A 15,576-nucleotide genomic window follows, 5' to 3' on the forward strand; every position below is an offset into this window, starting at 1 on the left:
AAGTTTCAAACATTATCCTAAGAGTAATGGGAAGCCCCAGCACCTTTCCTGACTAGTTATTCCATTTCATAAAAATGTTGTGAGTTTAGCAATAGCCAACCCGCATGTTTATCACTCACCATATTAAGGAATCCACATACTAAGGCTAGCTCGGATTTTAAAAAAAACAAAAGGTGGTGGGTAGAACAATGCTTCAGAACTAGTTTCAGACTACCAGGCAAATCATAGATGGTTCAACCTGATATCATGATTCTTAATCTGTTTTCGGTGTCTCTATAAAATTCACATACATACTCCCACCTGAAACATTTTTCTTTATAACATTATCTCCTATCTACCACACTAAGGGCATATCTGATTCATGCCCTGTATCAATAACATTTTAACTTATGAAAATTAACTTTAAAAAATACTTCATACAATATCTCTAGTATATAATGAAAACACTGGTCACTGGCAACAGTGGTTGCCTTTAGGAAGGGGAACCAGCTAGTCCAGACACGGAAGTGGCAGACATACTTTTCATATTATTATATCTTCTTATTTTTATAAAACAAATCTATAAGACTATTTTTAAAATATTAAGAATCATTCACCTCAATTTTCAGGAATATTACATTCATATTTAATATTTTCATTTATTAAATCTCATTCCTTTTGCTTCTGGCAGCTCTGGCTATGGTAGAGACTGCTAATTGCCTACCACAACATCTATTTCCCTCTTCCTTTCCAGGAACAGAATCCTAATATTATTTGGGGTGGCAATGCATTAAATAAAAGACATTTCCTGACTCCCCTGTAGTTATATGTGGCCATATGACAGAGTTCTGAACAATGAGACCTAACTGGAAGTATCATGTGAAATGTGGGGAAGGCTACTTTAAAAGAGAGGACTTCACTGAAAAGCAGGCCTTCTTGTAATTCTCTCATTTCTTCGAGCAACCATCTTGGAATGTGTAGGTGGTATCTTTTTTTTTCTTTTGAGATGGAGCCTTGCACTGTCACTGAGGTTGGAGTGCAGTGGTGCGATCTTGGTTCACTGCAACCTTCACCTCCTGGGTTCAAGCGATTCTCCTGTCTCAGCCTCCCAAGTAGCTGGGACTACAGGCGCCCATCGCCATGCCCAGCTAATTTTTATATTTTTAGTAGAGATGGAATTTCACCATGTTGGCCAGGCTGGCCTCCAACTCCTGACCTCAAGTGATCCGCCCACCTCAGCCTCCCAAAGTCCTTGGATTACAGGCAAAAGCCACTGCGCCCAGCCTGTAGGTGGTATCTTTAGACCTACATAGTCAGTTAGGACCATGAAGTGATCCTGAAGATGACAGAGCAGCAAAAGAGACGCCTACGTTCCTGATGACTTTGTGGACCCACAGAACAGTTTATCTTAATTAAGCTGTATCTTAGTTAACTCACTTTTATTTTGCTTTTTTGTTATATGTAGCAAAACCTAATCCTAAATGATATAGTGCTCATCTTTATACCCATTAAGGAAAAGAGATTCTACAACACACATTCAACAGCATATAACAGAGGTTATTGTGCATTTATCCCACAAGGTAGGATGTGAACTGCCGAGAGGTTATAGCAATATCTGCAAGGTAAAACAGTGTTACTTCAAGAATAATCCCTAATTCATCCATTCAACAAATTATTACAGAATACCTACTACATTCCAGGCCCTAAGAGCAACTATGTTGAAAGATAAATCTATGATGCAAAACAGTATAACACTCCTTCCCACATCCACAAAGAAATTTTTGTTGTTGTTGTTGTTGGGTTTTTGTTGTTGTTGTTGTTGTTGTTTGTTTTTTTGTTTTTTTGGTTTTAAGTAGCGGACAGTTTAATAGGCCCAAAAGAAGGGGGAAGAAAGAAAGAAGCTTCCGTGTACGGAGCCGGGTGGGGGCCCAAAGCCAAGAGAGGGAACCCCAAAGAAATTCTGAACGTTGAACTTGCTGTTCTCCTTCACAGCCCAAAAAGGGGCAGAAATGAAGTACGTAGATATCAAAAAGGCAAAACTTCTTTCTAAATCCTTAGAACACAGACATTTTATAAATGATGTATAGAGTTTTTGTCTTACATGAACCATTTCCACACAATAATCTTTATTATTAATATTGATTGGTACAGCAACTATGTACCCAGTAAAATGGGAAAAAATGTTGAGTATACATTTGGGAACCAATTCCCTGGTATTTTTCTTCTCTGAACTTAAAATCAAGTTAGACTGAGTTTCACACATTCATACCTTAAAAATAACAACCTGAGGGTCTGGTTCTGTGCAAAGTGGTAGCTATAGTATACCTTGTCTCTCCCACTAAATCCAACAATAATCCTTGTATAGAATGCATTGAGCAGCTGTTTGAAGACTGAAAAATAAATGATAGCAGAAGAACTAAGGAAGAAGATTAGAATCTAAAGTACAACAAAACCAGATTAAGTTTCCTGGCATTTTTTCCTCCAATATGGCCTGGCTTTTTTTTCTCTCTGCTGTAATCAACTGGCCTTGACTCAAAAGCAGCAGAAAAGCTGGAAGTGCAACTGATTGTGTACAAAGACTGCCAAGAGAAGCCTTATCTTTCTGATCCAAGAATCAGAAAGGGGGTGCTTAAAGGTCAGAGAACGAAGAACATCCAATATTCTTTTCCACCCTCTCTAGTCCCAACTCCCAGGTAATCCCACAGGGATGGCAGAAGCAATAACCACAACAGATGCCTAAAATTCTAAGGTAAGGGAATCATTCTTTTTACCAGAGGATATAGACCTGGTCTCAAGATCTTAGGTCAAATGCCTGTTGCAACTTTCTCTCTCTGTCTTCCAATCATATGGCCTCAGATGCAAATACATCTGGAGGAAGTACACAGCAGGGCAGGAAAACAAAAGCCCAGTTTTCTGGCCATGAGGACCCGAAAGGGGGTCCTCATGGAAACAAAAAATATCAGAGAGATCACAGAAAAAAGGGAACTCATGAGAGCAACCCCATAAAGTTGTATATTAACTTCTACACTCACCTTTGAGCTAAACGTGCATAGATCTGACCTTAAACAGCATACCAAAGGCTTTCAGAAGTAAACTATAGCATAGACTACTGCACAGATCCCACACTATCCACTGGGTGGTACACATAATGGACAAATCCAAATAGTACTATTGAGTAGACTTTGAAAACCAAATTGATATCGGAACGGCAGGCCATGGGTGGGTTCAACTTGCAAAATGACCTAACCAGGTTGAGTGACCACTAAAGCTAAGAAGAACAGTATTCCCCTTAAGATACAACTGACAGCTAGAATCTCATAATATGCAAATGTCCAGAATAGATTAAAAAATTACTCAACATAGAAAGAAACAGGAAAACGTTAACTTGGAAAATAAAAGACTAATAAGCAAGCCTTGTCAGACCTTGAATGTCAGGCCTTGAAATTTCTGTACAATGTACAAAGACTTAAAAACAATTATTATAACCATGCCTAAGAACATAAGGGCAAAGTCTTTCTAAATAAATAGAAAGAAAGTATTGGACAAGAAATAAAAGCTATACCAAATGGAAATTTTAGAACTTAAAAATACAATAATTGTAATAAAATATTCATTGGATGGGCTGAAGAACAGAATTGAGATGAGAGTAGAAAGCATCAGTGAACTTAAAGCTGAATCATTAGAAACAAACCAGTTTGGAAAATAAAGAGAAAACAAGTCCTTAAAAAAGTAGGCCTTTTGATACTATCATATAGTCACCTGAGGCTCAGAGCCTCAGGACAATATCAAAAGGCCTAACATTTGTTTCATCAGGTCCCAGAAAGAGAGGAGGAAGAAAAAAATATTTGGAGAAAATAATGGCTGAAAACGTATCAAATTTGGTAAAAGACATATACTTACAGAATCAGGAAGCTCAGAAAACCCCAAGAAGATAAACCCCAAAACCTCCAAACCCAGAAACATTATATTTAAGATTCTGAAAGTGAAAAATAAAATACCATTAAAACATCCAGAGAAAACTGATGTATTACAAACATGTATCAACTTGAATGACTGCAAATTTCTCATCAGGAAAAAGAAAGGGCAGAAGGAAGAGAGATGGCTTTTTTTTAGGTCTTAAAGAGAAAGAACTGTCAACTCATTATTCTATAACTATTGAAAATATCCTTCACAAATGAAGATAAAATAGACACTCTCAGAGGAAGAAAAACTAAGACAATTGGTTTCCAGCAAACCTGCTTTAAAAAAAATGTTAGAGGACATTCTTTAAATGGAAGAGAAATGATACCCCAAAACAAACATGGAACATGGGGAATGAAACTGAGTAACAGAAATAGTAACTACCTGGATAACTATAATAGATTATCTTTTCCCTCTTAAACTCTTTAAAATATGTGTGACAGTTAAAAACAAAAGTTAGGACCAGGCACAGTGGCTCAAGTCTGTAATCCTAGTACTTTGGGAGGCTGAGGTAGGCAGACACCTTGAGCTCAGGAGTTTGACACTAGATGGGGTAATATGATGAAATCGTGTTTCTACAAAAAATACGAAAGTTAGCCAGGAGTGGTAGCACATGCCTGTAGTCCCAGATGCTCAGGAAGCTAAGGTGGAAGGATTGCTTGAGCCTTGAGGTCAAGGCTGCAGTGAGCCATGTTACCACTGCCCTCCTGCCTGGATGACAAAGCAAGATTCTGTCTCAAAAAAAAATGAAAAATAAATAAAATAAAAATAAATAAAAGTTATAGGTCACACCTATAATACCAGCCCTTTGAAGGCCACAGTGGGAGGATTTCTTGAGCCCAGGAGTTTCAGACCAGTCTGGGGAACATGGCAAAATGCCGTCTCTAGAAAAAAATACAAAAATTAGCTAGGCACGATGGTGTGCACCTGGAGTTCCAGCTACTCAAGAGGATGGACTGAGTCTGGGAGGTCAAGGTTGCAGTGAGCTGTGATCACGCCATTGCACTCCAGCCTGGATAACAGAGCAAGACCCTGTCTCAAAAAAAAAAAATGTATAAACATTACATTAAATTACTATTTTTAAAATATTTGTGTAATACATACATAGAGATATAAGAGGATATAATACATATAACTACAACATAAATAGAGGAAGGTAATGAGATCTATATAACGATAAGATCTCTATATTTCAATTGTGGTGAAATTTTAACTTTAAGTTGACGGTGAAAAGTTCAGTATGTGTATCATAATCACCAGACCAAGTACTAAAAACAAGCTATACAAAGAAATATTGTCAAAAACTCACGGAATAAATCAAAATGGAATAATAAAAATATTTATGTAAGTAAAAATTAGGTTGAAAAGGAGAAATAGAGGAATGTAAAATAAGGGGACACCTATGATATGACAGAAATCTGTTTATCTCTCTGTGTATCAACAATTACATTAAATGTAAATGGCCTAAACACAAAAGTCAAAAGACAGAGATTGTCAAAAATTGGCAATGGCTACAAGCAAACCTGACTGATGAGATCATTACTGCTTCTCACCTACATGTTCCTGTCAAAGTCCAGAAAATGTCAACTAAACAAAGCAAGGGAAAGTGCTGTATTATGAAATTTTGCTTCAGTTACAGAAGTATATCATTAGTTTGCTAGGGCTGCCACAACAAAGCATCACACACTGGGTGGCTTAAACATAAATTTATTTTATCAAAGTTCTGAAGGATAGAAGTCCAAAATCAAGGTGTCTGGAGGGCTGATTTTATTCTATGGCTTCTCTTCTGGACTTACTAGATGTACATCTTAAGACTCTGATTAGACAATTTAAATGTATTTAAATATATTCTAAGCTTAAAGGGCCAATGCCTAATAGTATAATGGAAGTCTTAGAACTCCTTCAGCCTCTGCATCTCTAAGGTTTTATTCTTTTGTTTTGTTTTGCTTTGTTTTGTCTTTCTGAGACAAGATCTCACTCTGTCATCCAGGCTGGAGTGCAGTGGGTGTGATCATGGCTCACTGTGGCCTCCCACCTCAGCCACTCAAGTAGCTGAGACTACAGGTGCACACCACAATGCCCAGCTTTTTGTATTTTTTTTCTTTTTTTTAAAGATGGGATTTTGCCATGTTTCCCAGTCTGGTCTTGAACTCCTGGGCTCAAGTGATCCTCCCACCTCGGCCACCCAGGTGGCTCACATCTGGCATTACAGGTGTGAGCCATCACACCTGGCCTCATAACATAATTACTAACATTGGTATGAATACTGTATTAGTCTGTTCTCATGCTACTAATAAAGACATATCCAACACTGGGCAATTTATAAAGGAAGATGCTTAATTGACTCACAGTTCAGCATGGCTAGGTAGGCCTCAGGAAACATACAATCATGGCGGGAGGGGAAACGAACACATCCTTCTTCACATGGCGGCAGGAAAAAGAATGAGCAAAAGAGGGGAAAGCCCCTTATAAAACCATCAGATCTCGTGAGAACTCACTCACTACCAGGAGAACAGCAGCCTGGGGGTAACCACCCCCATCATTCAATTACCTCCCACTGGGTCCCTCCCACAACACATGGGGATTATGGGAACTACAATTCAAGACGAGACTTGGGTAGGAACACAGACAAACCATATCAAACACACAAGTACTTTTTGCTGATGTTCTTACTCAACCATTACCTGATTATTGAAAAAATAATACTAGTGTTTTTAAATGCAGGGTCTGTATATTAGTACAAAAGCTCTAGTAGTTATATTCTCATGTTTTTAGAGAACATTATTCATTATTATATTACCTGACTTTCTACTATGGTTTCAATGTGTCCCCCAAAGTTCATGTGTTGTTTAATCCCCAATGCAACTGTGTTAAGAGGTGGGATTTTTATGAGGTGACTAGTATTGTTAATGCAGGAGTGGGTTCATTATTGCAAGCAAGAGTGGGTTCCTTATAAAAGCAAGTTCAACCCTCTCTTGCTCTTTCTCACCCTCTACCATCTTGCCTTCCGCCATGGGATGATGTAGCAAGGAGGACCTTCCCAGATGCTACATCACACAGCTAATTGGGAGGCTTGGGACTTGGGCTCATTTCTTCTAGGCACAAAGTTTTAGAATGTCCATTCCTTTACATCACATTCTCCCCTACCTGTCCAAAAGTTAGAGGGAAATCAGAGCTGAAAAATGAAAAATCTCAAATCCATTCCTTTCTTCAGTATTTCTTATACTCCATATCACCTGTCTCAAGAGTTATATCAAACTCATCTTTCTTATTACAGCACACATTTTGTTATTGTAATATTCTATACTACTACTGTTGTTTCAACTGCAGCAAAGTAACAAACATATACAGAGGTACCTGGCTGTATATGACTTTCACATTAGTGGGATTCTATCTTAAATAATAAATCAGTTTCTCATGTTGCGGAGGCAACTCTAGAGAACGCCGTTGGATGAAATTTTCTGAATAATTCATTCAGGTCTAGTTTACATTGAAGAAAAAGAGGTTTAGGGTACTTTTCCTTCATTGCCATGAATCTTATTTCTCTCTCTTTCTTACAACACACCCAACTAGGTCTTGTCATGCCAGGAAACAAACAGCTATAAAAGCTGATTTTTTAGATGTAAAAGTTAGTAACGATGACCCAAATTAACTTTGATAAAACACTATCTTCTACTGGAACGTAACTCTTAAACATGACTTATACTGAACCAAACTGCCTAAAATATGGAAGAGTGGTGTCTTTTGGAGATTTACTTATGGGTCATGTTATTATTTAATCTTAAGATATAGAAACCATGTAAGCACAATTATGATAGAACTATCAATTAGTGTTTTCTACCATTGCAAAGGGAAATAAACTAATTGAGAATAAAAAATAGGCATGATTATTTTATAGTGTGTGGATTTTAATTTTGAAGGGCAATTTATGAAATATTATTATTAGTCACATGAAAATTATTGAGAAAAAATTTAAAACACAATTCATCTATATTAGACCATATCCCTGAAAATAAAAGCATTCAACATTAAATTAGACACATTTATATAAAACCGGCAAAGATAAGCATCTCAAAAATAGTTAGGGCTGTGCACAGAAAAATATTAAATCTCCTAAACATGAGGCAGATTTACTTCCCCAATTGTTTTGATGAAATCCTACCTTGAATGATGCATATTTTAGTACAAATAGTAAGGCTTAGACTCATACATGAATCATAACAAATGAAGATCCTAATTCTCTTTTTTTGGAAATTTTTCAATTCATACCATATCTACTGTTAACTTTGATTTTACCAAGATGAAGCACCTCCCTTAGGTTATCCAGCAAGTAATTAAAATTTCATGAGATTATCAAGCTTAAACCAAATTCCAACTTTTCTGACTACATTTCAGCATACAATATAATGGCATAGGAAGTGAACTAAACTTTAGACTTCAATGTGAATTTATTTTCACAAAATTACTTTAAAGAGGACAATGCCCAAACTATCACTTTAAAAGCTGAGTTCTGTTTAAAGACAAAAATAAAGACATGGCTCATTCATTAAGTAAACATTTATTTAATGTCTACTGAGCAAAATACTGTACTAAATATTGTGACTCCTGCCCTATGACAATCAAAGAAATAAAAAAAAATACAACTTATGGCCAGGTGCAGTGGCTCACGCCTGTAATCCCAACACTTTTGGGAGGCCAAGGCGGGCAGATCACTTGAGGTCAGGAGTTTGAGACCAGCCTGGCCAACATGGCCAAACCCTGTCTCTATTAAAATATAGAAATTAGCTGGGCATAGTGGCGCATGCCCACTCTCAGCTACTCGGGAGGCTGAGGCACAAGAGTCACTTGAACCCAGGAGGTAGAGTTTGCAGTGAACCTAGATCACACCACTGCACTCCAGCCTGGGCAACAGAACAAGGCTCTGTCTCAAAAAAAAAAAAAAAAAAGGAAAAGAAAAATACATGTTAGTAAATACAAAATTATATAGTACAACTGAATACATAAAAACAGAGGTGTTAAATAATAAGACTAACATAACTAAGAAATGCTTCCCTAGAAAGATCATTATTAAATCATCTAAGACATTTTCATAGTAGAAATTACACACAAAAAGGAAAGAATTAAGAGATTCAGCAAATATATTTTAAGTGGAAGGCTACATTGGGGAACTAATAAGATAAATTTGGAGAAGACTATAAACCCAATTGACAGACTGATTTTACATTAAACATAATAGGAAATAATAACATACTATAAATGCTTGGATAATAGAAGAGTAAAGTGAAGAAAATGTTAATTAATGAAGGTGTCTCTTTCATACATATATGTAGAATGAACTATATCAATGGAAATAAAACCAGCAAAACTGTTGTTGCAGCTACCCAAAGGTAAGATGATGAAGTTCTGTGTTAGTGTGGTTGAAGAAGACATGTGACAGGCTGGGTTGTTGAGGGAAGTAAAATCTACTCTTGTCTTTTTGGAGCCAAAGTTATTACAAAATAATAAGAATAAAAATAAACCAAAACATTCCTGAGCTACTAGCAAAATTAAAGGCCTAGAAGTCTTGAGTGTATGACAGATGAAGAAAGTCCCATAGCTGTAGTTTCAATGGTACATAGGAAATTCTGTTACTCCCATAAGGTACCAGATAACCGTCCTAGAACTGAGTAAAAGATTATTCCATTGATTGCCTCAAAGTTGGTACACTGGATTGTGAATCCAATTTGACATAATGCAGATAAAAAGTTCAAGTATTACAAATTTGAAAATGTGCTTTTAACATACTAATGTTACATCTTATCTTTGATAGAAGATCTTTTTGATACTATTATTCTGAAGTAAGAATTAATCCTTAATTCCTAGTAACCTTGTGAACAGGAGTCAAAAGGATTGTTATATCATAAATTCTTGGCTGGGCGTGGTGGCTCATGCCTGTAATCCCAGCACTTTGGGAGGCTGAGGCGGGTGGATCACGAAGCCAGGAGATCGAGACAATCCTGACTAACACGGTGAAACCCCGTCTGTACTAAAAATACAAAAAATTTGCCGGGTGTGGTGGCAGGCGCCTGTAGTCTCAGCTACTCGGGAGGCTGAGGCAGGAGAATGGCATGAACCCAGGAGGCGGAGCTTGCAGTGAGCGGAGATCGCGCCACTGCACTCCAACCTGGGCGACAGAGCGAGACTCCGTCTCAAAAAAATAATAATAATAATAATAAATTCTTGATGTAAGCATAGTAAAGGCAGTAATTACTCTTGCTCAGGGATTGCTCATGCCATCTACACACTCTTAATAGACACTCTTGCCTCCGACTTGAGGAAAATCAAACAGGTTATACAACTCATGTGGTCCTTCTTAAGTGTCAACCCACAACTTGGTCATAAATTACAGTAGGCAGGTGACACATACAAGTCACAAATAGTTTTGTCACATCAAATTTTACTTTTGTTCTACTGAAAATAGGTGGCAAACCTGCAGAATAATAAAAGAAAAGAAAAAACAATCAAACTAGCAATTAAATTTATTTTAAAGAAAGAAATAAGCTGGAATTATTTACAATTTAATAATGCTACATGACCACAGATAGCACATAATCATAGATTTGTAAAAGGTGCCTGTCACCACAAAAAAAAAAAACAGATAAGAACTCACACTGACTATAACTTATTAAATAAATCATGTCTTTAAGTCATTAATATGATCTACAAATCATCAGGAACAAGACAAGGAAAAAGCCGAGCTTCTGTTCTTAATGTGAAATGCAGTCCACCAAAGAGACAACCAAAATAACTAAACAGACCTCTGTGCTGACTGATGGCATTTTCAAACTCCTGAATAAATAGGAAATGTCCAAAGCGCACGCACACACACACACAAAAGGAACAATCCAGAGACAAACCTGGCTGTAAAATAAGTGTGGAAGCAAAATGATAAATTCGGAGGTATTTTTTATTTGAGAGAGATCCCGAGTGCTTATTGCATCACCAGTGAAGGAAAATGAAGTGTTACCAGGATCCGAAAAGGAGTCTCTGAACAGGGTGTACACTGAATTCCCCTTTAATAAAAAGAGAGCAGCTCTAAACAAATTATTTTTTAACTTCCAGAAAGCCAAATTAAAAACAAAACAAAACAAAAAAAAAAGAAGAAGAAAGAAAGGAAATGGCTTTACCCACAGTCCCATGTCTGGGACAGAGCTCTTCTACCAAGCCATGCAAAGTGTCCAAGACAGAGGCCACCCACCACGCATTCCCAGACTCTTAACCGTGTCACTCCAGAAACCGAGAGGACTTGGATTTCCAGATTGCTAACGTGATCTGAAGGCACTCAATACACATTTCTGTCTGGGCAGGACCAGTAGAGCCACTTCTCGCCTTATCAACCTCCAATAATTGCCACACTGTGTGTGCAACCAGTAAGTGAATGGCACATGGAGTCTGACCTGGCAGCCTGCCTGCTACCCTCACAAAAAACACTCCATTCACACACTTTGTCTGATACTACTTTCATTGTCTGGGCTCTTGTTTTTGGAGAAGAGCTGCCGAAAAGTATCACCTTTTCCTCTATCACTAACCTTTACCTTTACTTCTATCCCTAACATGGGATGCCGAGGTGCAGAGGCACCAGCACCGCCCTGCCATCACTCTACTGGATACGGACCCGATTAGGCGTCCTTCTTCCTTTTGCCCACACCAAGGCCCCCCAGGCCGCAGCTGCTCACCGGGAACCTTCCAGGAGAGCGGCGGAGGGGCCAGGCCATGGTGCGAGGACCTGCAAGAGGGCCCTGACCCTGATAGAGAGGGGCCGATGGGCGGCCAGGTGGGCCTGCGGGTGTACCTTGTTGAAGTGAGGGTTCCGTGTCAGCAGGTAGCCGCGCTGATGGGTGTGGCGGCGACGGGGGGCTTCGGGCTCCATGGCTGGCGCCGGGTTAGGCGGCGGGGTCAGGCCGGGGCGGGCCGCACGCGCGGTGCAGGCGGCGGATGCTGCTGGGGTGAAGGTGCTGACTGCAGCTGTGGCGGCGGCGGCCGCACTGGGAAAGGCCCAGCGGCTGGGGGCGGGCGTGGGTGGCGAGAGGGGGTGGACGCGTCGGGAGGGGCCCGAGCGAAGCCGGTGTCCCCAGCAGGGCAGCTTGCGAGAAGCGCTGAGTCATGGCAGGAGATCATCCGAGCCGGCGTGTGAGGAGGAGGAGGAAGAGCGAGTCCTGGCAGCGCTGCTTGTGGCGGAGCGGGGGTGGCGGCCGGAGCCCTTGGCTCCATAGGGCCTCTGCCCACCATGGGCTTATGATCACCGCTGTGGTCGCCTCTCTTCATGTGGGCATGCCTAAACGCAGTGCACTGGGTGGCTCTGCTGACCCCAGAGACCCAGGGCGGGAGCAGGGAGCGGGGAGCGTCAGGCCAAGATCCCCCTGCCCGGGAAGGCTGGAGAAAGTGGGAGGAGATGCCAGAAGGTGCGAACCTGAGCGGTTCAGGCAGAGCCGGCGGTCGCTCAGACACCGAGGGGGATTACAGGACGGAAGGACTCGTGAGGGGTCCCCAGAACTGTTGACAGAAGACCTCGACAGGCTGAGGAGAATCAGACTAGTCTCTCCCTTCTTGTTAGCGTCTTGGAAGCTCTCTTTCTACAGATTCACAGCCCTCGCCGTGCCGTCCAGGATGCCGGCCATGCCCGGGGCCCTGAGGCCGGAGGGAACCAGGCTTGACCCAGAATGCCGAGGCCCAGGGGAACTGGGAGTAAGCCCAGAGAGGAGAGCTCAGGTGCCACACCTGTCAGTTTCTACAGATTTTCCACTGGAATTTTATTTGAATGCCAATAAGATAAGAGTCAAGGTGTTAGGGTGCAAAGGCCCAATGAACAGTCCTATTTATCTTGTATATTATTTCTCTGGGAGTTCTAGAAACCTGATGTTCAAGAATCACTGCTCTCTCTGAATAATGATGAGTAAGCAGTCTTTCAGGCCTTCCTCCCAACCTCAGGTGATCCACCCGCCTCCGCCTCCCAAAGTGCTGGAATTATAGGTGTGAGCCACCGCGCTGGGCCATTTTTTTATTGTTTTATTGATATTTATGCTTGGAGGTTCATGGACTGGAGGAATAGTCAGATCATAGCCAAAAGGAGTGCCTGTCTGATAAAAATAAATTAATAGCAACAGACACTAAAGCCTTCTGTGCCCCAGTTTCCTTTTCAGTTAAATAGGATTGCTAGTTTCTGTCCCATTTGTCTCTGCATACTGATATTACAAAGGATAGTGTTTGAGATTATTTGCTGATTTTATATCTCCATATACTAGACACACATCCAATCACAGTGTTTTCATTTCTAGTTATGTTACTTTGCCTTATCAGGAAGATTTCTTACGGTAATTGTATTTTGTCCACACTTACATTTAGAAACTTCTTTGACCTCGTCTGAATTATCCAGAAAATTAGTTGTTTTTGTAGAGAATATTTTCTAGGCATCACAAAGTTCTTTTTGAAAAAATTCCTTGAAGTTAAATGACACCTTTCATTGTTAATTCTATACTCCATAAATACTTAATCCTACAACATCTAAGAAAAAGGTATACTTTACAAAACTCACTCTCCTGAATTAACTGAGACACATTACAATTAGGGTGTTTTATGTGAGAGAAAACAGTTTAACAGCAGGCATGGGAGCCAATTCAAGCTGCTTAAGAAGAAACAAAACTGTTAGTACAACAGACCCTTATTATAATAAAGTACTTATTACATGAATTTAGATATACTACCTATCTGTTCCTGTTTCTGAGATTTAATATCTACAGATAGGAAAGGTGTTATAAGTACAGGGAGTAACCCACAAAGAGTATATGGCCTCTCCCTCAAAGGCAACATTACAAGGGGATTACAATATCCTGTCAGTACTAGGTAAAGTTCACATCTTTCATCTATATGTTTACTTTAATTATTAAAATGACAGCATTCATCTTGAATGAAACAGAATAAGGCCTAGCTGAAGAAGCCATTTAGTACATTTATATGTAGTTCCAAGAATACTGGAAAAAACCTATTTTTCTACATAAATGTTAGCTAGAATATCAAAATTTTCAGTCTTTTTTTAATAATAATCTCATAAGATTAGGTTTTATTTCCAAAAATGTAGGACAACAGGTGCAGAGAAAAAAACTGCTTTAATTTGCATTGTAACAAACTGTAATTGCACTGTCACTCTGGACGCAATTGGTAATGTTAAGAATGGGTATCATTCACAAATTAAGGGACTAAAACCTATAGATTTCTGTTATATACAGGTGAGAATACCATCAGTCAAAATCAGATTTTTCTTTCCCAAGTTATAGTTTAGCACATAAAGGGCTTTTACAACATAAAATATGATTGTAATAGATACTCTGATCTAATGTCAGTTGAGATTGCAAGTATAGAAAATTCAGGAAATAACTCATAGCACATACAGCAATTCAAATATTTTACTTTCATGAGATAAAAAAGATTAATAGAAAAAATATGTATCTAGGTGAGGATTTGTAATATTAACTAAATGATTCTGTAGTCACACAAAAAGCACACTACTACTATGTCTTCAAAATCTAGTGTGCATTTTATACTATAATACATCTCAATTTAGACACCAAATTTTTATCAGAAATTTGATCTGTATTTCAATTTTATAAAACTTACATTTGCAATAGTAGACTCTCATACCTAACTTGTTGCAAATATACCTTAAAGTTTTCCAGTGACTAAATTGAGTATCTGTTTTATATTTAAATTAAAATCAAATACAATTTAAACTGAGTATCTCATTTGCACTGGCCACATTTCAAATGCTTAGTAATATGCCAGTGACCATCGAATTAGAGAGCACAAGTCTAATCCAATGCATTTGGGCCCTTAATTAAATGTTTTAAATAAATAAAGGTCAAATATACATACCTGTGTTATTGTAATGTTCATACAGATGTTGTTACATGAATCGCAGAGTAACTCAAGTTATACTACCTTATTAGTTTCACATATATAGCTATTTATAACTGTAAATGCATGCAACATACTGATTTTCTTTACAAAGCACTGATTCTTTTCCTTCTTCTCAGATAGTCAACCTAGTTGTTTCATTCCTCAAACCATTTTGTTAAAAGTTCACAACATCCCAGTTGATAACATGGCATATGGAATAAAATTCTAAATTAGTAAAACTGAATTTTAAATAAACCTTCTGAAATTCAGATGTCCACATAACTATTGTACTTCAAGACAGCAAACTGCTGGAGAAATTTTGCACATACTCTCAATGTTGCTGCCATTATTTTCCCCCCAACGGAGTCTCACGCTGTTGCCCAGGCTGGAGTGCAGTGGCGTAATCTTGGCTCACTGCAACCTCCGCCTCCTGGTTCAAGTGATTCCCCTGCCTCAGCCTCCCTAGTAGCTGGGGTTACAGGAGTGCACCACACATCTGCTAATTTTTGTATTTTTAGTAGAGACAAGGTTTCACCATGTTGGCAAGGCTGATCTCAAATTTCTGACCTCAAGTGATCTGCCCGCCTCAGCCTCCCAAAGTGCTGGGATTCCAGGCGTGAGCCACAGCACCTGGCCAGCTGCCATTATTTGAAATGTTTCTCAGTTCCTCTTTTGGAATTATTTCTTATTTACTCTAGGTAAACACTA

The 15,576-nt window shown here is 39.0% G+C and overlaps 1 protein-coding gene across 2 annotated transcripts in view; it reads right to left on the bottom strand.

Annotated features, from left to right (window-relative positions):
• The window catches only part of ME1 (malic enzyme 1), a 226,597-nt gene extending 214,467 nt beyond the window's left edge, over positions 1–12,130 (bottom strand). The window contains exon 1 of one of the 2 annotated variants that reach the window (XM_054492838.2): positions 11,771–12,130. In XM_054492838.2, the coding sequence (XP_054348813.1) occupies positions 11,771–11,848 (78 nt within the window). In that variant the 5' untranslated portion in view covers positions 11,849–12,130. The remainder of the gene's footprint in view (positions 1–11,770) is intronic. The other variant, XM_054492839.2, reaches the window with a different exon arrangement.
• Between the last annotated feature and the right edge of the window lie 3,446 nt (positions 12,131–15,576).

Source organism: Pongo pygmaeus, chromosome 5 (genome assembly GCF_028885625.2).
Source record: "Pongo pygmaeus isolate AG05252 chromosome 5, NHGRI_mPonPyg2-v2.0_pri, whole genome shotgun sequence".
Lineage (NCBI taxonomy): Eukaryota > Metazoa > Chordata > Mammalia > Primates > Hominidae > Pongo > Pongo pygmaeus.